General features: G+C 40.7%; 2 protein-coding genes across 5 annotated transcripts in view; one reads left to right on the top strand and one right to left on the bottom strand.

Annotated features, from left to right (window-relative positions):
* nf1a (neurofibromin 1a) overlaps positions 1–25,653 on the top strand; it is a 132,725-nt gene that overhangs the window by 70,847 nt on the left and 36,225 nt on the right. For all 4 annotated transcript variants that reach the window (XM_026191696.1, XM_026191695.1, XM_026191697.1 and 1 more), the window contains 4 exons: positions 953–1,050; positions 2,190–2,336; positions 2,439–2,585; positions 6,542–6,652. In XM_026191696.1, the coding sequence (XP_026047481.1) occupies positions 953–1,050; positions 2,190–2,336; positions 2,439–2,585; positions 6,542–6,652 (503 nt within the window). The remainder of the gene's footprint in view (positions 1–952; positions 1,051–2,189; positions 2,337–2,438; positions 2,586–6,541; positions 6,653–25,653) is intronic.
* On the bottom strand, positions 18,588–24,904 carry omgb (oligodendrocyte myelin glycoprotein b). The gene is made up of 3 exons (XM_026191703.1): positions 24,587–24,904; positions 22,476–22,688; positions 18,588–21,331 (listed from the first exon to the last, which is right to left on the bottom strand). The coding sequence occupies exons 2-3, from the start codon at positions 22,676–22,678 to the stop codon at positions 20,350–20,352; spliced, it is 1,185 nt and encodes a 394-aa protein (XP_026047488.1). The 5' UTR covers positions 22,679–22,688; positions 24,587–24,904; the 3' UTR covers positions 18,588–20,349.

Here is a 25,653-nt window from a genome sequence, read left to right as displayed (position 1 = left end):
CGATTCCTCCATCCATCCATCCATCTTCATCCGCTTTATCCGGGGCCGGGTCACGGGGGCAGCAGCCTAAGCAAAGAGGCTGCTGCCTAATTCGATTCCTTTCAATTTCAATTCTCATTATTTTCCCACTGGGTTGTTTGAGAGTCAACACCATCCCTAAGCAGCATATTAAAGATATTCGATTCTACAAGAACCGGTTCACAATTCCCATCCCTAGCGACAGCTGAACCCAGCATCTCTGTATGCCAGAGAATTATACCCATTGGCTGGTTCAATTTTGTTTGACACTTTGCATCCTGTGCATATCAACTTTCAGTTTCTTCCTTCTGAATGAAGTCTTCTAGTTCAATGGAGCAGAAGAACAAACCTTTAAAACAGTTTGGCTCCAATAGCCAAACTTTTTACTTATTCTGTGATTTATTTATTTTTTTTCTGGGTTTTTTGTTTGTTTGTTTTTTGAAAATCCACATGAGGATAAGTGACGTACAAGAAGAGATCTAAAGAAATGTATTTTTACCCCCTTTATTTGTATCCACAGGTACAAATAAAGTGTCCTTAACCTAATTTTGTTTGGCAAAAATGCCATCAATGAGTAGGCATCATAGACACATGACTAATAAAGTTTAAAATGTCACTGACTATCTTAAACCTTGTGATCGCGTCTGGTTTAAAAAGAAGCTCCTACAGTCTGTGTATAGAGTGACATTAATAATTTTAGCAGGAGGTAAGTTTTTATTGTGAGACTGAGCACAAAGATAGTGAAACACTGTACTGCATTAAAGAGAAATCTTTTGGCATAGTGTACCTGATATAAGTGTCTGTTCAGATCCCAGTAACCTGTATTTGATATCAGGATTAAACCTGAGGGTAACCATTCTCTTTGAACTCGAGCAAGATCACACAACTCACATAACATGAGCTTATTGTGAATCTCTTGTATTTTTTATTTCAGATTTTGCAGAGTATTGCAAACCACGTCTTATTTACAAAAGAAGAACACATGAGGCCTTTTAATGACTTTGTGAAGAGCAACTTTGATTCAGCCCGAAGGTAAATGCAGGGAACTACTGTTACTGTAAATACTGTTTGTATCCCTATCCCTAGAGATATCCCTGCCCCCTATATAATGGATTGCTGTGAAATTCTAACTTAACTATATCCAGTTAAAAAGTATATTTACTGATATGTTTGTTTGTATTTTTTTGTCAGTGTGTGCTCAAATATTGGACGTTATAGGACTGCTTGTTTTGTTTTGTTTCTTAAATATATTTTAATTAGCCAATATAATATATAATCTGTCCCAAATACCTTCTGGTTAGTTTTCATAGTGCGAGAGGGCTCTGAGACCTGAAAATAGGCGGGCAGTGGTGGGGTCTTGCCCATGGTAGTGAATAGGTAGGAATGGAGAAAAATCATTCTGTGGACAGGCATGTTTTATTTACACAACAAGTTGGCATATCTGTAACTGATTTGATGAGATGGTAATCTGTGTGCCACATGAACATGCAGCCAATCGGTGAGAGACAGATTTCTGGCTGGGTTATAGACATGCATCATTTATTTTTATGTAATGCGTTTTTTTCTGGATTTTTGGCTTATAGTCTGTCTCCCTCCGATAAGTGAAACTGCCATAAAATTTTCAGATGGTTGATTTCTTTGTAAGTGAGCAAGCTTACAAATTCAGCAGGGGATCAAATAATTATTTACTCCAGTGTATGTGAACTCACATGCTGAAACCCTCCTCATATAATACTTTTGTTAGACCCAGAACCTCTGGTATGCTTTTTATATAAAGATACACCAGATGTTATTTCTTTCTGGCAATTAGCAACTTTTTCAGTCTTTAGATTTTTTTCTTTTCCTTGTCGTAATTTTTTGACACCTGCTGCCTGACATGAATCACAGACTCATCGTGGCAATTAATGATCCCCTCTCTTCTCACTAGTACCACCATGCTGACTGTTCATGCTGACTGTTCATCAGTTGTTTGACCAGTCACTAACAAAAAAATAACAAACGAATCAAACATTTTATATCAACAGAGTTTGTGTAGTCAGGGAAACCTGAGCTATGTGGTCATGTGACAGTTCAGACAAACCAAAAACTTTGCAAACTAAATCAGTGAAGTGCTTGCTGTCGTGTTTCTTCTGACCTTAAGTTGAGCTGGCAATCTTCTCTCTCTGCCCCAGGTTTTTCTTGGACATAGCATCTGACTCTCCACCCAGTGATTCTGTCAACCACAGTCTGTCATTTATCAGTGACGGTAATGTGCTGGCTCTCCACCGGCTGCTGTGGAATAATCAGGAAAGAATTGGCCAGTACTTATCCAGTAACAGGTCAGAATTTTGTATTTCATTAAATTAGATTTTTTATTTTTATTTTTAATCATTACATTTTTATTTTTGATCATTAAATCATGAGTCACAATTTTATTTTAGGGACCACAAGGCTGTAGGTAGGCGACCTTTTGACAAGATGGCCACCTTGCTGGCTTACCTAGGACCGCCGGAACACAAACCTGTGGCTGACACTCACTGGTCTAGTCTCAATCTGACCAGCTCCAAGTTTGAGGAGTTTATGACCAGGTAAGATTGATAACAGCTTGTCAACATAATGGTTCTGACTCAATAAGCACTTTTTTCCCATTTATGGGTTGTAAGTCTGTCCATCTTTAGTTTTAGATGCATTAACACTTTATAGGAAGCTTTCATTGTATTCAATTTCAACTTTTATCTCAGTGCATCATGGGAAGCCCTAGCAGCCTAGGCCTTTTGCAACGCAAGTAAAGGAGGATTCAGGGCGACCTGATTAAGCCCTGTCTATTTGCTGTCAAAAAAGAAAGTTTTGAACCAAATCTAAAACGTAGAGGGGGTGTCTGTCTCCCAAATCCAAACTGAGAGCTAGATCCACAGAAGAGGGTCCTGAAAGGTGAAGGCTCTTCCCCCCCCCCTTTCTGCTTTTAATACCCTTATAACTTCAAGTAAGCTGGCAGTCTAAGAGCAAAGGATATTCTTCATAAATGTAAAAAGAGACAAAAAATATTAATTAGAGGTTATCCAGGCCTTTAAGACAATCAGTCTGTGCTGTCTGGCTTCATGGGCAGGTAGGTAGAAGGTATGCTATGCTTTCTATTGATGTTGCCTAAGGGAAGCATGTAAATGTAAACAGAACTGGTCCTAGCACTGAACCCTGTGGACCTTAATAATTAACCTTAGTGTGTGAAGAGGGGTAGGGCTGTGCGATATGACCAAAATCTCATCGTCCCGATATAAGACCTCTATCGTCCCGATAACGATATAAATCACAAAAATTTAACATTTTCTGTAAATTCTGTGAATCTCGGGCAGCTCGACTTGCGGGAAGTGTTTCCAGCTGGGTGTCGTGTACCTGGAGTCAAGTATTTTAACCGATGCATGAAATTATGCATGTTTAGACACATGTTGTAACGGCCGCCGTTTTTGTTGTATTTATTACACGGCGTGCTGCAGGGAAAAGCCTGTTCTAACATTTGAGTCTAAGGTCTATTTTTTAGCACCTGACGGCTCTTCTTTGCTTCTCATCCGTAAATACTCTGCATACTCTTTCGTGTGATTCAGTTTATTTTGAAAAGTCTCAACAGGATCTTGAGCTTTATTGTGAAAGGTTTATGTGGAAAATAAACAAGCTGACACGCGATGGTTTTACCGTCGTTGTTGCTAACGACAGCGCATAAAAACAGGCGCTTGTCCGTCCGTAGTGTGGCTATATTAAATATAAGAGAAAGAGAAATGAATATAGCCACTACAGTGACCATCAAAACGATGAAAAAATATTGCCGTAAACAGTTTATTTTGCGACACCACGAAACAAACGATAGCATAAAATGAAACGATAGATTTTTTATATCGTCATCCGATATATATCGTTATATCGAACAGCCCTAAAGAGGGGTCCCTATTTAAATGAACAAGGTGAAGTCTATTAAATAGTTATGATTCAAATCACTGCAACACAGTATCTTTCATTCCTATAGGATGCTCTAATCACTGTAATTAAATACTACAGTCAACAGTGCAATGATCCACTAAGGCCGAGCAGAACATACACAGTCCCAATCAAATGTTTCAAACCACTTGAAAAATGCCAGAAAGTCATATTTTGCATGGTTGGAACCAAGAAGAGCTCCAACATCCAACAAGAAGAAATGAGAGTGAGAAAACGTTTTTTTGAACATGCAAGTTATTGAAAACAATGCTTAAACTGAAACGGGCTTTTTTACAGCCGATCAAAAAGGAACATTTCTCCAAGCGGCGAACACGAAGGGTGTCTACTGTCTGGAACTGTTGTCCATTTTTGTAAACTTCCCTTGCCATCCATCCCCAAAGGTTCTCAATTGGATTTAGATCAGGGGAACACGCAGGATGGTCCAAAAGAGTGATGGTATTCTCCTGCAAGAAGTTCCTTGTCCTGCAGGCATTGTGTACTGTAGCGTTGTCATGTTGAAAATCCCAGTTGTTACCACACAGACGAGGGCCCTCAGTCATGAGGGATGCTCTCTGCAACATCTGGACATAGCCAGTGGCCATTCGCCCCCCCTGCACCTCCTGAAGCTCCATTGTTCCACTGAAGGAAAAAGCACCCCAGGCCATTATGGTGCCTCCTCCACTGTGGTGCACAGAAAACATCTCAGGTGGGATCTGCTTGTCATGCCAGTAACGTTGGAAACCACCAGGACCATCAAGGTTAAATTTTTTCACATCAGAGGATAAAACTTTCTTTCACCTTTCAGTGTTTAGTGCTCTCTTTCAGTCTCTGGCATTTAATGAGACAAAACCATTTAAGATCTTTAATGTTTTTGAAGCCATTCGGTCTAAGATGCCGTCTGATGATTATGAGGCTGCAGTCGGCACCAGTAATGGCCTTAATTTGGGTCGAGGATTGTCCAGTGTCTTGACAAACAGCCAATTGGATCCTCCAGCTCAGTGCTGGTAAGGGTTTCTTGGGTCTTCCACTTGACCTTTTTGTTCCTATAACCATCAGGATCATTTAAGAAATTCCAAATGACTGTCTGACTGCGTCCCGCCTCAGCAGCAATGGCACGCTGCGAGAGACCCTGCTTATGCAGTTCAAAAACCCGACCACGGTCCAAAAGGGAATGTTTTTTTGCCTTTGCCATCGTGACTACCTGACAGAAGATGACAATGAATTCACATTTTTGCATAGAGTTTGCCTCTTAAAGGCATGTGGTCCTAAATTTTTAATCAGTTATAAAACAGCCTGTTTCAATTTAAGCATTGTTTTCGATAAATTGCATGCTCCAAAAAATGTTTTGTCTCACTCCCATTTCTTCTTGTTGCATATTGAAGCTCTACTTGGAACCTTGTTAAGATCCAACCATGCAAAATATGATTTTTTTTCAAGTGGTCTTAAACTTTTAATCAGGACTGTATATACTGAGGAGAGTGGGACAGCAGGTGGAGCAGAAGTAACAATATTATTAATGGTGTCAAATAACGGCATAGGATTACCTGTTCTATTTGTAACCAAGTGTGAGAAACAGTCAGCCCGTGCATCTCTAACTGAACTGTTGAAAGAAAAGATGAAAAGATCCTTTTGCTGAAGGGGATGAATACAAACTGAATTTTCCTTCACTAGTGCTCACCTTTTCCACAAGAACACTTTAAGAGGCGTATGGTGTTTATCTAATTTATCCAAGGTGACAACTTGGAAACAGGAGCTAATCATCTATGTGAATGTTAATATTTCCATCTGTAAGCAATCCTAAACGGCTTAATAGTGGAGAATAATAAATCACTAAACTTCTTTAAAAACAAGCCATTTGGGTTAGGTTGACGTCCACCTGCACAATAAAACAGATTCTTATTCCCGACTCCTGCATGCACCAAGGAGGGCAATGCTGCGGATGCCAAATAAGGATTCAGGCACAAAATATCAAAACAGGAGGATGAGGTATCTTGACCCATCAGATAGCATGGATAAAGGTGTTCATAAACTAAGGCAGACAGCATGCTGGAATCCAGGATAAAACCCGAGTTAAGGTAGCTGCTCTGTACTGTGTTAGCAAATGGCATTAAAGAAGATAACAGTGGAGGAATTATACCCTTAAGTTTAGTTACAGCGCTATCGGCTGTATTTAAAAGTATTCCCAACTGCTGTGTGATCCATTATTGTAAATTTTATTGTTGTTAGGAAATGATCGAAGGGTTTTCAATGAATACTTTTAAATGTTCGGTTTCCATGCCATATCTCAGAACTAGATGGAGAGTGTGGTTAACGTTGTTGTGGGTTCTTTTACATTTTGAGAGAAGCTAATTGAGTCTAATAATAGATTAAATGCTGTGTTGAGGCTGTCAAAATCATCCACAACAATTATTTTATTTGAACTGAGCACTAAGTCAGATAACAAGTCTGATAAACCTCTGAGTAAGGGCCAAGGGGACAATAGAGAAACAACAAATAAAACTGGTTTGTTATTTTACCAGTTGGGTTGTAACTTTATTTGCTTAATTTACTATCTTCAGCGCTTCTTTTTGTTCTACAGGCATCAAGTACATGAGAAGGAGGAATTCAAAGCCTTAAAGACCCTCAACATTTTCTACCAGGCAGGAACCTCAAAGATTGGAAATCCAGTGTTCTACTATGTCGCCCGCAGGTAGGACTTGGCTTTACTTATTTCTCAATTTAGTAAACTGACAAAATAATAGATAAGAGTGCATTTGTTGTTAGAGACTTTGGTTCATTTTAAATTGCTGTCAAGCAAACCTTGCATTTAAAATTTCCTTTGCCAAAAATGAAATGTGGAGGTTTCAAATTAGTCAGGACAGAGCTATTCTGTAAAGATATATTGTATATTGTATATATTGTGTGCTGGCAAGTTGGATGAATTATTTCTAGATTAGCCACTAACCACACATCCTGTGTATGGTGTTAGTGTGTGATGTTTCCTGGATACCAGTATGCACCTATCAACAGTAGTTGAGACAGTATCTGCTTCAAACAGATTGGTTTTTGGTTTTTAAAAATAGGACCCTGTTGTGTCAGTTCTGTCTACGATTGGTGCCTGAGCATGCAATGTAAAAACCATTTTGTATCTGCTTATTTGAGTGTCCCAAAGCATTCACAGTATTGACATCCCAGTCTTTATTATTATTGAGTGTGCCAGTACAATAGTACTGAGGCATTGTCTAAGGAGCTTGGGAAAAAAGGTTCTGGACTTCTCTAAGTAATTCTTGAAGACGTTTCACCTCTCATCCTAGAAGCTTATTCAGTTCTAAGTGCAATTGTTGGAGAGTCTCAGTATTGAGGCATTTCCGAAAGTTGATTCAGTTCATCTGGACGTAGCACTTTCAGTGGGAGAAATGTTTCGTCATTCATCCAAGTGACTTCTTCAGTCTCAGCTGACTGCAGGTTTCCCCACCCTTATGAACATACATTTGCATGATGAATGAAACTAGCACCACTGGCGAACAATGGGCTGACAGGTCAGTTTCTTGATCATTAATATGCAAATTGTCATGACCATTGATCAGCAACCACCTATCAAAGGCCATTGGTCAACTGCTATTGATCACTGAGGAATGACCATTGATCAATGGTTATGAGTACCATTCAGAGAGAGTGGGAAGTGGCTGCAGTTCTTCTAAGATTTTGAGATTTTCATCAGTAATGGCGGACATTTAAAAGTTGATGTGCAGCATAAACCTTACCAAGCCTTCCTAATTTTTTGGAATCTCCTTATCTGGATGATTGAGCATGCATCAAGAAATACTGTATATTATTTGTCTGATTTATTATTCTGATTATTATTATTTAGTGTGCCAATGCAATAGCATCCAAGAATTATTATTATTATTATTTTATGGTTGGATATTATTATTATTTGTCAGATTTATTATTCTAGTTATTATGAGTGTTTATTTTTGTCTTTCTAAGTGTCTAACTTTGCAATAACATACAATAATATACAGTATGGTTAACAACACATTAATTTTACAATATCCAACAACTTTATTAGATGGTAAATGGCCTGTATTTATATAGCGCTTTACTAGTCCCTAAGGACCCCAAAGCGCTTTACATATCCAGTCATCCACCCATTCACACACACATTCACACACTGGTGATGGCAAGCTACATTGTAGCCACAGCCACCCTGGGGCGCACTGACAGAGGCGAGATGCAGCTGTTTTCACTTTACAGGAACAAGAGTAATATGGGTACCACAAACAGATGTCTCAATTTAAAAATCTCTGCCACATTATTATATACGCTTGTTTTCACACTACAGCAAGAACCTATGTGTAATGATATTACAGTCATTTTACATACAGTCGAAGGACATATGCACATATCAAAAACACATCAATTTTAAAATGTCTGCCACTTTTTTTTAGTAAATCTGTTTTCACTGAGTGAAGTGATTTCCAACTTTTTAGTGCCACCAGCAGCAAAGAAATACCTGACCGTTCTCTCAAAGCAAATGCTTTGATTTTTCTCTGAGCTACTTGTTATTGATCTGCATACACTGCATGTAGCTCTCTTCACGACAACACAGACACAGGTCGGTTCTTTGAAACGGGCGTTTATTACTTGGGCCTTCTCTCCTCAGCTTCACCATCACCAGTACGCCGATACGCCATTACGCCAATACGCCATTACGCCGTGAGAACTGGTCACGAGCGAACAGTACAAACAATTAGCAACTTTACAGTACACATATTAAGTCCAAACACAAATAAAAAACATTTCTCAAATGACAAATACCTCGTTGGGTGCTTGTCCTGAAAAGAGGTCCTTAAGTCCTTGTATTGCCCTTTCTTTTAGTAAACTTTTAGCTTAAATCGCTTCATGAGAGACATCTGCTCCCTCGCAGTCCATGAAAAGTCTCGTGTGCTCTCGTTAAGGGTATTCTCACGAGACACTAGCTCTCACCTTACACATGTACATTTCAAATAAAGACATTTCAACGCAAACTATATATATTCATGAAATTATGTAACTTAACATTTTAACAGTATTTACACTCCCACCAAAATCACTCATTGACTTAAAATGAGAGATTTTCCTCAATGAAAATTATAAGGAAGTGATGTGTGAGTGTACATTTAAGTGTAGGTCATTTAGCTTTACGTGTGTTTTAGGTGGCCTCAAGTAATGTAACTACTTTGTGAACAGGCCTCTCAAGGAAAACTGATTTAGTGATTGGTTTTCCCTTATCAAAAGTAGTGTCACTGAGCAGAAGCTTTAGCTTTCGCACCTTGCCATCTGCGCTGGGCAGGGCTTCCACAACCCTTGCAAGCTTCCACTGGTTTCTTGGTGCACTGTCATCCTTTAATATTACAATGTCATCTGGTTGCAAGTTTCGTGACAGCTTCTGCCATTTCTGTCGTTGTTGGAGGTTTAGCAGGTATTCTCGTTTCCATCGTTGCCAAAATTCATTGGCCAAAAACTGCACTCTTCTCCACCTTTTGTGCAGATAGAGATCTTCTTTGCAGAATTGTCCAGGGGGTGGCAGAATTACAGATGATTTCATGGTTAGAATGTGGTTGGGAGTGAGGGGTTCCGGACCAGTAGGATCGTGAAGATGCTCGACACTTAGTGGCCTGCTGTTGATTATGGTCATTGTTTCATACAGAAACGTTCTTAGAGTTGTGGTGTCAAGTCTGCTGGTGGACTTGTCGAGCATAGCTATCAGGATGCTTCGGATTGTTCGAATCTGGCGTTCCCAAACTCCTCCCATATGACTAGCTGATGGGACATTCAGCACAAATTCACAACCAAGCGCCCTTGTACGGTCTTGATCCATTCCTTCAAGCAATTCAGAAAGCTCCTTTCTAGCACCAACAAAGTTTGTGCCTCTATCACATCTTAGCTGGCGCACGGGTCCTCGAATAGCTATGAATGATCGAAGTGCATTCATGAATGCGTCTGTTGTCAAATCGTCAAGGGTTTCTATGTGAACTGCTCTAGAACATAGGCAGGTGAATAACAATCCGTATCGTTTCAACTCTCTCCTTCCTTCCTTCACAATAAAGGGGCCAAAACAATCAAGCCCACAATAAGTAAAGGGGGGAGATGTCTCAATTCTCTCTCCTGGTAGATTTGCCATTTGTTGAACCTCAGTTGTTCTTCTGTATCGTCTACATTTTACACACTTGTAAATGTGTGAGGAGACCACACTTCCACATCCTAGGACCCATATTCCGCTTGCGCGCAACTCGTTCATGGTCATGCCCCTTCCTTGATGGTGTATAAGCTCATGATGATGTTTGACCAGCAGAGCTGACACATGAGATTTTTTCGGAAGAATCGCAGGATGCTTTACATCATGGTGTAAGGCTGACTGAGACAGCCGTCCTCCCACCCTAAGAACATTGGTTTCGTCCAGGAAAGCATTCAGCTGGCGTAGCCTGTTGTGCCTGCTCAAAGTGTGTTCCTTCTTGCCTCTTATTTTCTTTATGTCTTCAGCGAAAGCGTCTTCTTGTACGAGTTTGATGATGAAGATCTCTGCTTCTCTTCGTTCTTCAAGATTAGTCGACTCATTAGTTCTCGACTGAAATCCCTTAAACTCTCTGACAAATCTCTTGAGCCTGGCAATGGCTCTCACCACTCTGGACCAGTCAGAAAATTTAGTTAAACGGTTTACCATTGGATTCTGTTCTCTTGCTTTAACTGCATGAACATGTGCTCTCCGAAGTTCAGGATCAGTAGCCTCAACTTCTCCCACCATTCCCACTTCATGTGGGAGATTTTGCTGCCAAAGGAAGTTGGGTCCTTTCAGCCAGCTAGATTCTTTCATTTGAACTGCAGTCAATCCTCTTGAGGCTCCATCAGCTGGGTTGTTTTCAGAGTTGACATGTCGCCATTGTTCAGGTTTTGTGCTAGATCTTATTCGCTGGATGCGGTTGGCCACGAATGTTTGGAACCTTTTAGCATCATTGTTCACATAGCCAAGGACCACCTTTGAGTCAGTCCAGTAATACTCTTGCACATTTTCAATCTCCAGCTCGCCTCTAATGATATCACCAATGCGGACTGAGGTCACAGCTGAAGATAACTCAAGCCTTGGGATGGTTGTTAGTTTGGTAGGGGCTACTCTTGCTTTCCCCAAGACAAGTGAACAACTTATCTGTCCTGTTTCACTCACCGCTCTAAGGTATGAGCATGCACCATACCCTTTGAAGCTTGCATCAGAAAAGTTGTGAAGCTCATATAGTGAGACTTCACCAAAGTTTGATGGAAGGTAGCTTCTTGGAATCTTTAGAACTGCCAAATGAGGCAGATCTTTGAGCCATGACTCCCATTGTGGCTGGATGTGCTCGGGGAGAGGTTCGTCCCAGCTTACCTTGTCTCTACACAGTGTTTGAAGAATCTGTTTGCCGATAAGTAGGAATGGAGCCACGAAACCTAGTGGATCATAGACTGAGGCAACAGTTGAGAGAACGCCTCTCCTTGTCAGTGGGTTTTCTTTTACCACCACCCTGAACTGAAATTCATCCGCCTCAACACACCACTGAACTCCAAGTGCTCGCTCGATATGAAGTTCTCCTAGAGCCATGTTTAGATCTTTGGTCTGAACACATTCTTGTGGTGGAATTGTTGCAATCACACTCTCATCGTTGGATACAAACTTATGTAGCCGTAGATTTCCTGTTTTGCACAGAGCTCTTGATTCCTTTACCAGGCGTATAGCTTCAGCAGTCGACCTTACACTTGTCAGGCCATCATCTACATAGAAGCTTCTTTGGATGAACTTAATGGCTTCTTTGCTGAACTTGCCTTGGCCTTGTGAAGCTAGGTATTTCAGTCCAAATTTGGAGCAACCGGGGGATGAAGCTGCCCCAAAGAGGTGTACCTTCATCCTGTACACTGAGGGTTCAGAATCCAAATCACCTCCATCCCACCAGAGGAACCTGAGATAATCTTGATGTTCCCTTGCAACGTGGAACTGGTGAAACATTTTTTCGATGTCGCACATTATGGCTATAGGACCCTTTCTAAATCGACACAACACACCAACTAATGTGTTAGTCAGGTCTGGACCTGTCAAGAGATGGTCATTTAGAGAGGTTTCTTGGTAGCGTGCCGAACAATCGAAAACCACACGGATCTTCCCGGGCTTGTGGGGATGGTAGACACCATGGTGCGGTATGTACCATGCTGGCTGGTTGTCTAATTCAGACTGTGGCACCTTCTCAGCATCTCTTCTACTTATGATTTCATTCATGAAATTGACATAGTCCGTGTAATATTGTTCATTTCTCCTCAGTCGACGCTCTAATGAGCTGAGCCTGTGAACTGCACACTGTTTATTGTCTGGAAGATTAGGTTTGTCTGTCTTGAAAGGAAGCGGAAATTCATAGTGGCCATCTTCCTTCTGTCTTATTCCAGCTTTCACTTTAGACAGAAAGAGGAGGTCCTCCTGAGAAACTGGATTATCATCTGTTGAGTGATCTGTGAAATCTGATTCAAAAGTCTTAATTATGTCAAGTGGGTTGATCTCTTTGACTTGAGTCCTGCACGCAAAGTGCACTTCCTTCTTTAGCTGAACTGATGGATGCACAGTTGGTGTCACTTGTCGTACTATGATTCTATGACTGAATCCTATTGGATCGCTGTTGTCGCTTGCTGAATGTGAGCAACCAACAATGCTCCAGCCCAGATCAGTCCGCTGCGCATATGGATGATTTTCGTCACCAGACAGGATCTCTCTTGGGAGGAGGGCTCGTTGACAGTTGTAGCCTATAAGAAGGCCTACTTCGCAATCCAACTGTGGTGGAATCTTTTCTGACAGTTGCTCTAGATGTGGCCATTTTAGAGCTGTTTCAGAGGTAGGAATGTGCAGCCTGTTTACTGGAATAAATTCTCTTGTGAAAACAGGTGGTAGTGGAATCCTTTTCTCTGAGTTGTATCCTCTCACTTGTAGACCTGTCATTTTCTGACATGGAATAACTGTCGACTTGGCAGACATTGTGGACAGTCGCAGACTGACATTCTCTCTGTTTATGTTCAGGCCTTGAGCTACTTCATCTAGTATGAAGGTGGTATCACTCTGTGTGTCTAAGAGTGCATAAACTAGCAGTTCTTGATCTGGCTGCTTAATAGATGACACCCAGACTGGCAAGATAGAAGATGTTCGTGTGCTTAGACCCTCTTGAATAACTCTGTTGGAAGTGGCTGTTGCGGTCCTTTCTGTCGTGTCTGCCTTGTCCTTTGAAATTTCACTTGCATTTAGGTGGATTGGCCTTTGACGTTCCTTGAACTTATCGTCATGCAAACATGTTGGGTGTCTCTTTTGGCATTTCTCACACGTGCTTTTGTTATCACATTTTCTTGAGTGATGACCGGTCTTCAAACATCCAAAGCAAAGCTTCTCTGTGTGTACAAACTTAACACGATCCTGAACTGTCTTTTCTGTGAAACTTCGGCATTTGTCTAGGATGTGTCCTGTCCTTTTGCAGAAAACACATGATGTAATACTGCTCTGTGTTGTAGTTGTGGTCAGAGTCTTTGCTTGAACTATTTGGCTTCGTAGATGCCTTGGTTTCTCGCTTTCAACACTCTTAAGTGCTTGTATTGAGGAAATTGGATCGCAAGCAAGATCTGCTTCCTTTGATAGGAAGTCAACAAACACCTTGAATGGTGGGTACTCAGCTTTCACTTGTCTGACTTCCATCACTTTGCGATTCCAGCTGGAAACCAACCAATCTGGCAATTTCAGCAGAATCCTCTGACTCTCAACGCAGTCATTCAAGACCTCCAGCATCTTGACATGAGACATGGCAGCCTCACAGCTCTTGAGAAAGTCTGCAAATTCTCTTAGGTTCTAAGGATGCTTGCGAGCTATCTTTGGCCATGCATGCAGCTTGTCTCTGAGTGACTTCCCAATTAGGAATGGGTCTCCGAAACGTTTCTCTAAAAGCTTCCAGGCTGAGTCATATGCTGCTTCTGTGCCCAATAGAAGAAATCCTTCCACGGCCTTCTTTGCTGTGCCACCTAAGTACTTTCTTAGGTAATACAGTTTTTCATTCTTTGGGATGTTCTTCCTTTCTATTAATGTTTCAAAGGACAGTTGCCAGTCTTTGAACTTCAAGGGATCTCCTGTAAACACCCCAGGCTCTGGTGTTGGGAGCCGGTTTGCACTCATAGCTTCTACTAGTACATTGACCAGATCTAAGCTATTCTGCTCTTGAGGCCTCAACACTGAGGCTGGAGGAGACTGAGGTAGCTGTTGTGGACAAGGAGCTTGACTTGTGACTGCTAGGGATTGAGGAATAAATGGGGGACTTGATGCATTGAGAGAATGGGTTGTGACTGGAAGTACTGTGGAGTCAGCGACTCTAAGCTCTGGCAGTACTTCACTACCATACAACAAATCAGTTGCTTCTATGTTTTCTTCAGCTTCATAATAGACCCTCACTCGAGCTCTAGCAGCATTTAGCTTCTTTACTTCTTCTAGGCGTGCAAGTTTTCTACGTTTATCTTGGATTGCTTGCTGTCTGGCTAGGTTCTCAGCCTCTAACATTTGAAGTTCTGTTTCTTCCCTTTCTTGCTCCTCCAACACTGCCAAGACTTCCTGAGTTGCAGCAGCTTCAGCTACAGCCTCTATTCTTTTGACAGAGTGGCTGCTAGAGTGGGTAGAACTACATCCTTGACGAGACAGTGGTCTAGAAACAGAACCTGTTGAGCCTAGAACAGATCCAGCATCAGGCCAAGACTCTTCATCTTTATCTGCTTCATGACCTTTAAGCTGTCTCTCTGCTCTTTGAATAATAAATTCTGAGAATGACATGCATGTATCAACCCTGCGCCGCAGGTCTGGTTCAGGGGTTTGCGCTTGACGCAGCTCCTCATAAACCACCTTTACATCAGAACAGGTGCTTTTGATGTTCTCAATAAGCTCAGTTAACTCATCCTTAGAAGCATCACCACTTAATAACTCTTTACCTATTCGTGCATGACACCTCCACTTCTCATAGATGATTTTGTATTTGCGTTGAATGTGCTTCAGTCTCTCATCTTGGTATGCTCTTCCCCTTTCTGTTAGGGTACGCGCCCTCTCACTTCTTCGAAGCCCCTCTAGTTCTGCTGCAGATTCAGTGACAGTAGCTTCAGCTTGAGCGGATTGTTCAGCATCTTTATGGCAGGTCTCTCTGCTTATGTTAGACATGTTTAGATTATAGCAGTGTGATTGTGCAGCTATTAAACTTCAACTAGATTTCTTCTGGACTATGTGTAAGTGAAAGTTGCAATAAACTTAATTTGAATTAAGGTTCATAAATGTATGTATGAGTCTTCCAACACACTGTTGACTTCAATACTGAACTTAAGTTTCAAACAGACAAGAACAACAAAAATCACCTTATCACAAATATACAATAACAGTGTAAATGTACTTAGAAATACCTTAAATCCTTATCATTTACATTACTAAAGGTTTTCAAGTTTTCACATCAGTATAGTACCCCTTTAAAATTCACATAAGGTGCCCTTTAAACTCAGCAAATTTTGTATAACTCAAAATTACTCATAACCTGTGAGCTTGTTAAATATTTACTTGTTTGTTCTATAAACCTTGTGATGTACAACTATAAATGCAAACACATTGGATTAATCTCTACATTAAGCAAGCAAGAATAACAGATGAGTCCCTTAGTTGCAATTTTCACATTTAACCACTTCTCACACCACCTTAACTTCACTTTTGCGGTAGAGCTTCTCCTGATCTTAAACGTGAAAATTAGCGCTTTAACTCAGTCTAACCACCGTTGCTTGTTAATGCTGTGCCGATATGCGTTATGCACTCTGCTTATCTGACGTGATGCACCGGATCCGCGTCGTTTCGTCATCCGCGGCGATCCTGTCCTCTCCTACCCGTGTTGAGCAGGCGAGTTCTCACTGTAGCTCTCTTCACGACAACACAGACACAGGTCGGTTCTTTGAAACGGGCGTTTATTACTTGGGCCTTCTCTCCTCAGCTTCACCATCACCAGTACGCCGATACGCCATTACGCCAATACGCCGTGAGAACTGGTCACAAGCGAACAGTACAAACAATTAGCAACTTTACAGTACACATATTAAGTCCAAACACAAATAAAAAACATTTCTCAAATGACAAATACCTCGTTGGCTGCTTGTCCTGAAAAGAGGTCCTTAAGTCCTTGTATTGCCCTTTCTTTTAGTAAACTTTTAGCTTAAATCGCTTCATGAGAGACATCTGCTCCCTCGCAGTCCATGAAAAGTCTCGTGTGCTCTCGTTAAGGGTATTCTCACGAGACACTAGCTCTCACCTTACACATGTACATTTCAAATAAAGACATTTCAACGCAAACTATATATATTCATGAAATTATGTAACTTAACATTTTAACAGCATTTACACTGCAATAGAACAAAAATGTTTTTCTGGTGAAAAACAATCGTGATAAACATGTCCGTTGAATTGTTTTGGTGGTACAATCAGTGCACTTTAATTCCAATTTCACAACTTTGTAGTGAGCTGTGTAGAATACTATTTAGCTTAAACTGTACACTATGCTGATAATCATGGTGTTTCACTGGAATCCACTGGAATCGCTGGATTCTTTTTTGGATTGCCCCCTAAACCTAATACCTGGTTGACTGCAGTAGAGTGTTTGAAATAACTGGCAATGAGTCTTTGAATTCTGGCCAACTCATCTTTGCAGAATTGTTGTAATTCAACCACATTGGAGCTTTTTAAGGTCATGCCACAGAATCTTGATCAATTCAATTCTGTTTTTTTTTTTTTAATGTTTTATATAGTGCCAAATCACAACAACAGTCGCCTCAAGGCGCTCAGATTGGATTTAGGTCAGCACTTTGACTAGGCCACTCCAAAGTCTTCATTTTGTTTTTTTAAGCCATTCAGAGGTGGACTTCCTGGTGTGTTTTGGATCATTGTCCTGCTGCAGAACCCAAGTGCACTTCAGCTTGAGGTCACAAACAGATGATCGGACATTCTTCCTCAGGATGTGTTGGTAGAAAGCAAGATTCGTGGTGCCATATAACACAGCAAGTCTTCCATGTGCTAAGGCAGCAAAATAGCCCCAGACCATCACACTACCACCACCCTATTTTAATGTTGGCATGATGATCCTTTTCTGAAATTCTGTGTTAGTTTTACACCAGATGTAATGGGACTCAAACCTTCCAAAGGTACAACTTTTGTCTTTGTCAGTATAGAGAATACAGTCATCAACATGTTTTCTGGTAAAACTGTGATGACCTTCTATGTTCCTTTTGCACAGCAATGGTTTTCATCTTGGAGCTCTGCCATGAAGGCCATTTTTGCCCAATTTGTCATGAACATTGATGTTAGCCCTGCAGTTCTTTGGATGTTGTGCTGGCGTGTTTTGTGACCTCTTGGATGAGTCCTCGCTTCGTTCTTAAGGTTATTTTGGTCAGCAATTCACTCCTTGGAAGGTTCACCACTGTTCTATGTTTTTGCCTTTTGTGGATAATGGTGCTCACTGGAGTCCCACAGCTCTAGAAATGGCTTTATAATCATTTCCAGACTGAGGGACCTCAATTACTTTGTTTCTCATTTGTTCCTGGGTTTCCTTGGCTCGTGACATGATGTATGGCTTTTGAGGATCTTTTTGGTCTACTCCACTTTGTCAGGCAGGTCCTATTTAAATTTCTTGATTGAAGTGTATCAGTAATCAAGGCTAGGTGTGACTAGAGAAACTGAACTCAGCTTTCCAAAGTTAATTTATGTTATAATGGGGCAGGGGAGGGATCACCTTTGCACACAGGGCCATCTATGTTTGGATTTGTTTCCCCCGAATAATAAACACCTTCATTTAGAAACGGCAGTTTCCATTTTTATAAGCCATTTTTTACAAACCGCTTCTCTCAAAGACATGACAGACACAGGGGTGCTCACACCCTTGCTCATTTGAATATCATTTGTTGATTGGTTGGAATCTCCTCTCTGTCTTTGTGTAATAACACCCAGGGATGGGATTAATGAAGGATTTAGGAATTTCGATTCCATTATTGATATCACTTATTTTTTTGATTCCTTATCGGTTGTCACTGGCAGATTAATTGCATGCTGTGGGTCAAATGTTTGTGCATGTTTGTTGGGGTATTTTCCCTCTTTGTTGTGATCAGTGTTGAGTCGTTATTTTAAAAAGTCAGTGTTACACATACAGAACACTTTTTTCAAAGTAATGCAGTAAGTTACTTAATTACTCCTCTGAAAAAGTAATTTGTTATACTACTTGTTACATCACATGGTGGAGAGTCCCAGATTTTGAGCCCTGGTGGGAGTTAGAGTTGTTGAGCACTGTTGATCATGTGCTTCATCGCATGAGCCAAAGTGTGAAAAAGGGTGTGGATCATTATCATCAGAGGTTTTGGGTAAAAACCATTGTGAGACCTTGCCTCACCCTATCATGTGACTTATTGAGATCAACTGACACAAGACGTGAGTGGGCGTTAAAGCATCTGGGAAGGGATCTCAAAACTGGATTATAAGTGGCAGACCAGTTGGTGTGATAAGCAACCCCCTCTGTTCAAGGATGGTCGTTCACAGTGGACATAGATGGCTTCTTTCACTCCTCTTTCAAACCATCTGTCCTCTTTGTCCACAATGTGAACATTGGCATCCTGGACATTGAGAAGAATGGACACCTCAACATTGAAGTTTACCAGAAGCCCACACACAGCCTGGTACCTACTCTTTGACTCCAACCACCCTCTGGAACTAGAAGTGATCCAGCAATATTGGTCAGAAAATGTTCCCTCTAAGGCAGAAGGGAAAGAAAAGGAACACACACATGTAAAGAAAGCTCTTAAAACATGTTTTTATCCCAACATGGGCTTTAATCAAATCAGCAAAGATGCACAGTAAACAAGGTCAGACACCAAATAGGGAGAAACAGAATGACAAACAGAACAAAAATGTCATCCCTTATGTAGCCAGTTTATCAAAGAAACTGACGCACACTCTGACAAAAACTGGTTTGTCCCAAAGACAAACTAAACAACAGACCTCTACATTCGACAAACCCAACAGCCACTTCATAAATGTATGGCACAACATAGAAGAGCCACCTCGACCGGACAAGACTCAAATGTACATCTGCATCTAAAGGATAAAGGTCACTCTTTTGAGGATGCCAATGTAAACCGTTTTTGGTAGCTATTCGTCACATAGTTTTTGCAACATTCTCAACAAATTTTTCCAATTCATTTGAATGGAAAAACCTCTGAAAAAGAGCACCAAGCCAGGCCACTTTGGAGCCCTCCTGCTCAGCCATACTTTATCGCAGAAACATCATCCAAACTTTATACGGGTCACAAGGTTGTCCATCACATTTTACACACAGTACAAACATGAAAGTTAGGTATTTTGTACTTGAGAAGTTGTTGCTGCTCACAATTAAATAATGCTTGCGATACAACTTGTAGGTTTCTCTTGGTAAAGTGTTGTTTGAGACTCAAATTCCTGTTTGCGTTCCTCTTTCAGTTTCACAAGTGGAATTTGCAGTCCTGCAAATGTCTTCATTCGCATACATTTTTCAGTCTGGCACAGGGGTGAAGAGGGGTTTTCACCCACCCAAGACACACTCCCATGCAGTCCTCCCATGCAGATGTGACTGCTGAAAGTTGATTGGTTGACCAGTAGCCTGGAATAGAGAAGGAAGCAATAGCGATAGTCGAGTTCACTCAGAACAGAAGAACTGGGGGGAAAAAAACTTCAGAAATTAAAAAATACAGCATGAAACGCACAGTTGCCGTAGTGCACACTTTTCACTATGTTTAACACTCGATCTCACTTGAGCTCTTTATATGTTATAGCTTCACTCTCCTTTGCGGCTGGCTGACTCACCAACAGCAACAACATGAGCAAAACTGTCTCACAGATTGGCTCACATGCTTTAAACACTGCTTCCGTCTGACAACAGACTCTCTGCAGGCAGTTGGGCAGTCCCCATAGTGGAACGGGAGGAGAACATGCTCACGTGTGTGTATTACACACTGTCCTATTGCTAGTCTTTAACTGGTAAATTGGAAAGCATTTTGTATTTAGAACAGCACTGTTCTAAATGCCTTGGTAGGACCAAAACAGCACAATAGCATTGATTAGGAATCAACTAATAAATGAACCCAGCAGCATGTGTTCAAGCAATAACCTAGATGTTTACCTCTGACATTTTTCTTTGTGTACAGGATTTTAAGAGATATTGTCATGATGATAACAACAGTTGCAACAGTTTTTATACGGCAAATGAAAATGGAACTGCTACATACAGGAAATTACTTATAGATTTAGTGTCCACAAGATTCTAATAACTGTTACACTATGTGTATTGTAGTTTAGATGGTGGTGAGTGCAGTTGTCATGACTATAACAGACAGAATGACTGTTTGTTGAGTTTTGATGTCCAGTTTGCAGCCTTCATTATATAAACGAGTTAGTTTAGGCTTATTGGTTAAAGACCTTGGATGTTCTGTTGTGCTTGTGTGTGAAGAAAAACTATCCATACTTGTTGAAGATGTCCAGATGTGATCCCCAGATTCATTCATACCTGCTTTGCCCTGATACATTCCACTGTCAACAAGTGGAGACTTCGCCTGATAGTTAGGTGTGTTCTCTACAGTCCTTGGGGGCAATTGAACATCCTGCCCTTCACTTCTGTTGTTAACCCAGAGTGGTGGCTCCGTAAACCGAGCTGAGTGCCTTTCCCTTCCGGTTACTGGTAAATGGGATTGCCCACAGATGGGTCTTGTATAACAGGGGCACCCCAAAACGGTTGCACGGGTTTTCTCTGACCATCTAAGGAGCTTTGTTATGTGTTCTTCTTCTTCACAAGCCCAGGGGTTATCCCCAAGAGTAATAATCTCCAGTCCTATTAGGTCATCAAAGATTCCCTCAGACAGCCAGGTGAAGCGGTTAGCATGCAAATAAAACTGGGCCAGTCGGGGCAGTCGATCCAACGATCCGGGCAGGATCTGCAACAGATAGTTATGTGACAAGTCAATGATCTCCAGATTGTGTGGCATGTTTGTGGGCACTGTCCAAAACCTGTTATGACTGAGGTTAAGAGACTGTAGACTCAACAGTGTGTTATTGATAAAGACCACTCTCTCTAGCTCATTATCTGATAGATCCAGTACTTTCAGGTTCCAGTGGTAGGCTGTGTCATTTTTGTCTAGAGAGCGTAGATGGTTCCCTGCTGCTCGAATGTCCCACAGAGACCGTGGCAGGGCAGGGGGGAGACTCTCCAGGCGGTTGTAGGACAGATCCAGGGTGCGCAGATGGGCATAGTGGCTGAGCTGGTTGTCCACACCGTGCAAGCTGCCAAAAGAATGTCATATTTAATCGTCATATTTATCACCATCATAATTGTAATAGAATGGTAATATTGCTAATTGGATTGATGAATAATCAAATGGCTAAAAAAGCTAAAGCATGAATGTTTGCTAGTGTAAAAACACTCTGAGTGCTTAGAAGGATTAGAGAAGCGCTTAATAAATATCAGTTGATACCATATAGCATGATTATAAGCACAGAAGTATGACAGGAGTCTGAATATTGGGATCTTGTAAAAGCCTTGATCATCTGGAGTTAAAAAAAACTACTCATACTGTGTTCATATTGAACACCTTTAAGACAAAGGAAATGATAGTAGATTACCAAAGATACAGGCCTCCTTTCCAGCCTGTGAAAGTTTGTGGCTTGGACATAGAGATGGTAACAAAATATAAATATCTAGGTTTACACCTATACAACAAACTAAACTGGTCCTGAATACAGGAGCCATCTCTCTCTTTTTTTTTTTTTAAGGAAACCAAGATCTCTTGAAATCTGCAGTAAATTGCTGCAGATGTTCTTTCAGTCTGTGCTTTCAGTCTGTGGCACTAACTGTTCTATGCTGCACACTTTTACTGGGAAGCCAGTGTCAGAAACAAGGATGCATGAAGACTGGACCTACTAGTGTAAGCTGTAATTGCTGTAATTTGAGCCATACGGGGGGAGATGGTGGAAAGATGCATACTAAATCCATTAGAAGCCATTCTGAATAATTTTGATCACCCACTTTACAAAATCTTTATGGAACAAAAAAAACGGATATCAGTTTTTTTCATCTCATATAAGTAGCAGATGAGTGATGTCAGATATATGAGCTCAATCAACAATCAAGTTATTCTTATTCTGTTATGAACACTTGCTATTAGTTCCAAGTTCATTTTTAGAAGTTCCTTAAAGGCTTTTAAAGACTTGTGAGTGTGTATGTAAAAATCTATTATTATTAATTTACAAGTTCAGGACGCTTATCTGGGACAGCTATATATTTTAACAGTCAGATCCTCTAGTTAAGTAAATTTCTGCTTAACCATATGCTACTTATTCTGTTACCTGTTACATGCACATGTATCTAAAAGTGAGTCATGTAATATAATGTCTAAAAGTGGAGCATTTGAGAGGTGCAGGAGCTTACCTGTTAAAAGAAAGGTTGAGAAAGCGAATGTTATGCTGCAGACCAGGCGGTAACTTGGTCAGGCCTCGTGAAGAGCAGTCCACAACACGATGGCCTCCACTGCAGGAGCAGGCAGCGGGGCAGATGGACAGCACCCAGCCTCCCAGCAGCCCACACAGCAGCAAGAGGAGTAGGTAGAGCACAGATGCAGAGCATACAGGCATGCTTAGAGCTCTAGAAGTGAGACAAGTTTTTAAAGTAGTAGGTTAGATATCAAGCTGGCTAGTTCTAGCACATGAAATTTCGTAATATTTAAACTTTAAATGAATACTTCCATTGTTTCAAATATTCTATATTTCTCTGTAAGAATCTGACGGAAATGTCAGATTATTTACTGAAATTAGATTTTTTTTGCTGACGTAGTCCAGATATCTTTGGCAAGTGTACTGACAGAATATATTTTAAGTGAATTTTTTTAAAAATGCAGTTACTATAGCTCAGGAGGTAGGGCAGGATGTCTACTAATCTGAAGGTGGGTGGTTTGATCCCTGCTCCCGTCTGCGTGCCACATATACATAACTCCAAGTTGCTCTTCTATGCATCCACTGGACTATGAACAGGTATAACCGTTAGAAAGCAAGAGCTGTTGTAGGAAAAGCATACAATGCTTTTATTATTGTGTGAATGAGGCAAGTTGTATAAAGCGCTTTGACTACTCAGGTACGGTAGAAAAGCAATATATGAGAACCAGTCCATGTAACTTTATGTACTTCTGATGTGATAGGAAGTAGGTATACATGAATCAAGTTGATCTAACAGTATTATTTTTTGTATGCTTGTGACAGGGCTGGGCTGCAGTCGCATCCCATGTTTATGGAGAACACGGTGCTTAATCACCATCAGTCTTTTGTTGATTGTGTGTAGGTATTTCAGTTAGAAAATCTTTTGGGGGGGGGTCGAATGCATTATATGTCAAAAGGCAAGTGAATAATTGTCCTAAAAGATTTTAACTTGAGTATTGACCAAAATAATCATGAATATGATTGTGATGCAATACTTGAGCTAATGCCCGAATGTAGCAACAGCATCTACAGTGCATATGATACAATAATATAGCAGAATGACACCAAGTTTCACTGTAGCTCAGAGGTGTTTGAAGGTTGTAATCATAGATCATTGTACATAGCTCATTAGAGAAGATCCATATTAACTGTATACTATATTAGTCACAGTTCTATGTGACAAAACTATAAATACAAATATCAATAGAAACCATAATTTCATTAAAAATATTAAAAACACAAACCTAAAGTGCATTTTTACTGAGTGACCCTCCATCATATATTGGATTCCTAAATGTGACTCTTTGGTCTTGTCTTTGAGAACTTTTAACTGTGGCCCACCAGTTAACATTTTCAGCATTTTGGCATTTTATCTTCAAATTGAGTCCTTAGCAGCCTTTAATCTTGCCTTCAGAGATCAATTTTAATGTCTTGTTAATTCAGACTGCTCTTCTGACCAAAACAGTCATTGAGCTAAGTCAGTAACATTATTGCTATGTAATATCATTGATGGTGTTTAAGAAAATTAGTTACTAACAAATAGCATTAAATGTAAGTGAATGACTGCAGAAATGGCACGTGCATTGTGAATTCACCACTTAAACTCATCAGACTCTCTTCTCAGTACTGTTGCCATACTGAAGTAGGGTGGTTTTAAGTAGCAACCAGCTTGAAGATGTGCCAGTAGGACATGCGCTCAGAATGCTGCAGTGACATTCAGTTCATTCAAGCCAATAAACTGTGTTTCCACAACTGCAGTTCATATTCTGATCTAAAGACTACTCGATCACAAGCACTGAATATGATAAATATATTCTGGAAATTTCTTCAAGGTGTCGCTTTATGTGCTTGATGATAGCAGTTGCCACTGCTATGACTGTGCTTTACGTTGCTAGCTTCTATATTTAAGTACTATAATGTGACTTTGTCAATGCCTCCATGGAATAGTAAAAGAAAAAAATCTGCATAGCGACAGAGCACAGACTAGCTTTATCATGAGCCAGCACTACATTACATTAATTTACTGCAGCCATCATGTGCATGTGGATCTCCCCGTTTAAAATCACTCACCTTATGCTTTCTAGTGTCTGTTTATCATCTTTCCTTTTTTCTTCTCGTTTCCTCCTCAAGCTCTTGTTGTGTCCTTTCTTTGTGCTTCTCTTTGCTGCTCAAGACTCTCAGATTCCTGTTTCTGGTTGTTGTGTGGCAGTATACAATACTACCTTCTGTCGCTGGTGCTGTGTCCTGTTTACTGCTCTGCAGGCTCCTGATGCAGCTGGAGCTCCAGGTTAGGGAGGAGAGAGAATTGCAGCAGCAAGCCAAGCCTACTGCTGATGAAGCAAGCAATAACTCGACGTGTGTGTGTGTTTGTGTGTGCATATATATACCGTGTCACGGTTCGATATTTTTTCAATACAAAAAAATGTTCATGCCTTTTTAATTTGTCATTTATTAAAATTAGAAATATATATTTTAACTCAAAAGTACAGTTTTTAAATTTAATGTTGCTGAAACAACAAAGTAATAAAAAAATAAATCTAATCTATCTGATCGAGGAATCGCTCATCTTTGGAAAAGAGAGTTTATTACAGAGAAATGGCTCTTTCCAAAATAAAAGCTATACTATACGCTTCTTCTGGGCTATATTCTCAGCAGCATATTAAACATATCAGGTCCCCATAAGGAGAATCCTGTGCTAACGGCTGTCTAAATGACTCGGGTAAAGTTTGTAGCATGCATGCTTGTTGTTTTTGTCTGTTTCCACTTGTCTTTGCACTAGGATGATGTCGGCGTAAATGTGCAGTCATATTCGTTGTGTTCCCACTAGTGCTGTCAGCGTTAATCTCGTTAAAATGACATTAATGCCATAACGCGGCAAATCTCCGTTAACGAGTTACCGGGGATCGCCCCGTGCGTGGGGCTGGACGGCGTCAGCACGTTAACAAGCTAACTGCGCTAACGCACTAGTTCCCACCAATTGAGCATTGTGTGGCACATCCGACATACTGTTTTACTTTAGTCCATGACGCGCTTACCTTCAGGGTCATACGTCACATGAAAACCAAAATAGTTCCAAACGCCAGATCTGAATGAGGGTGAGGGAGGTTCAATTTCGGGTAGCGTTGAGGCAGTTGCCA

This window comes from Astatotilapia calliptera, chromosome 14 (assembly GCF_900246225.1).
Source record: "Astatotilapia calliptera chromosome 14, fAstCal1.2, whole genome shotgun sequence".
In the NCBI taxonomy this organism is placed as follows: Eukaryota; Metazoa; Chordata; class Actinopteri; order Cichliformes; family Cichlidae; genus Astatotilapia; species Astatotilapia calliptera.
Note: the sequence above shows the minus strand (reverse complement) of the source record. Positions and strands in the feature narration are given on the sequence as shown.

Bases quoted from the DNA above. Each gene is read 5' to 3' on its own strand.
- omgb (XM_026191703.1), bottom strand. From the start codon at position 22,678: ATGCCTGTATGCTCTGCATCTGTGCTCTACCTACTCCTCTTGCTGCTG. The intron at 21,332-22,475 runs GTAAGCTCCTGC...TTCTTTTGGCAG, and splicing joins CTCAACCTTTCTTTTAACAG to CTTGCACGGTGTGGACAACC.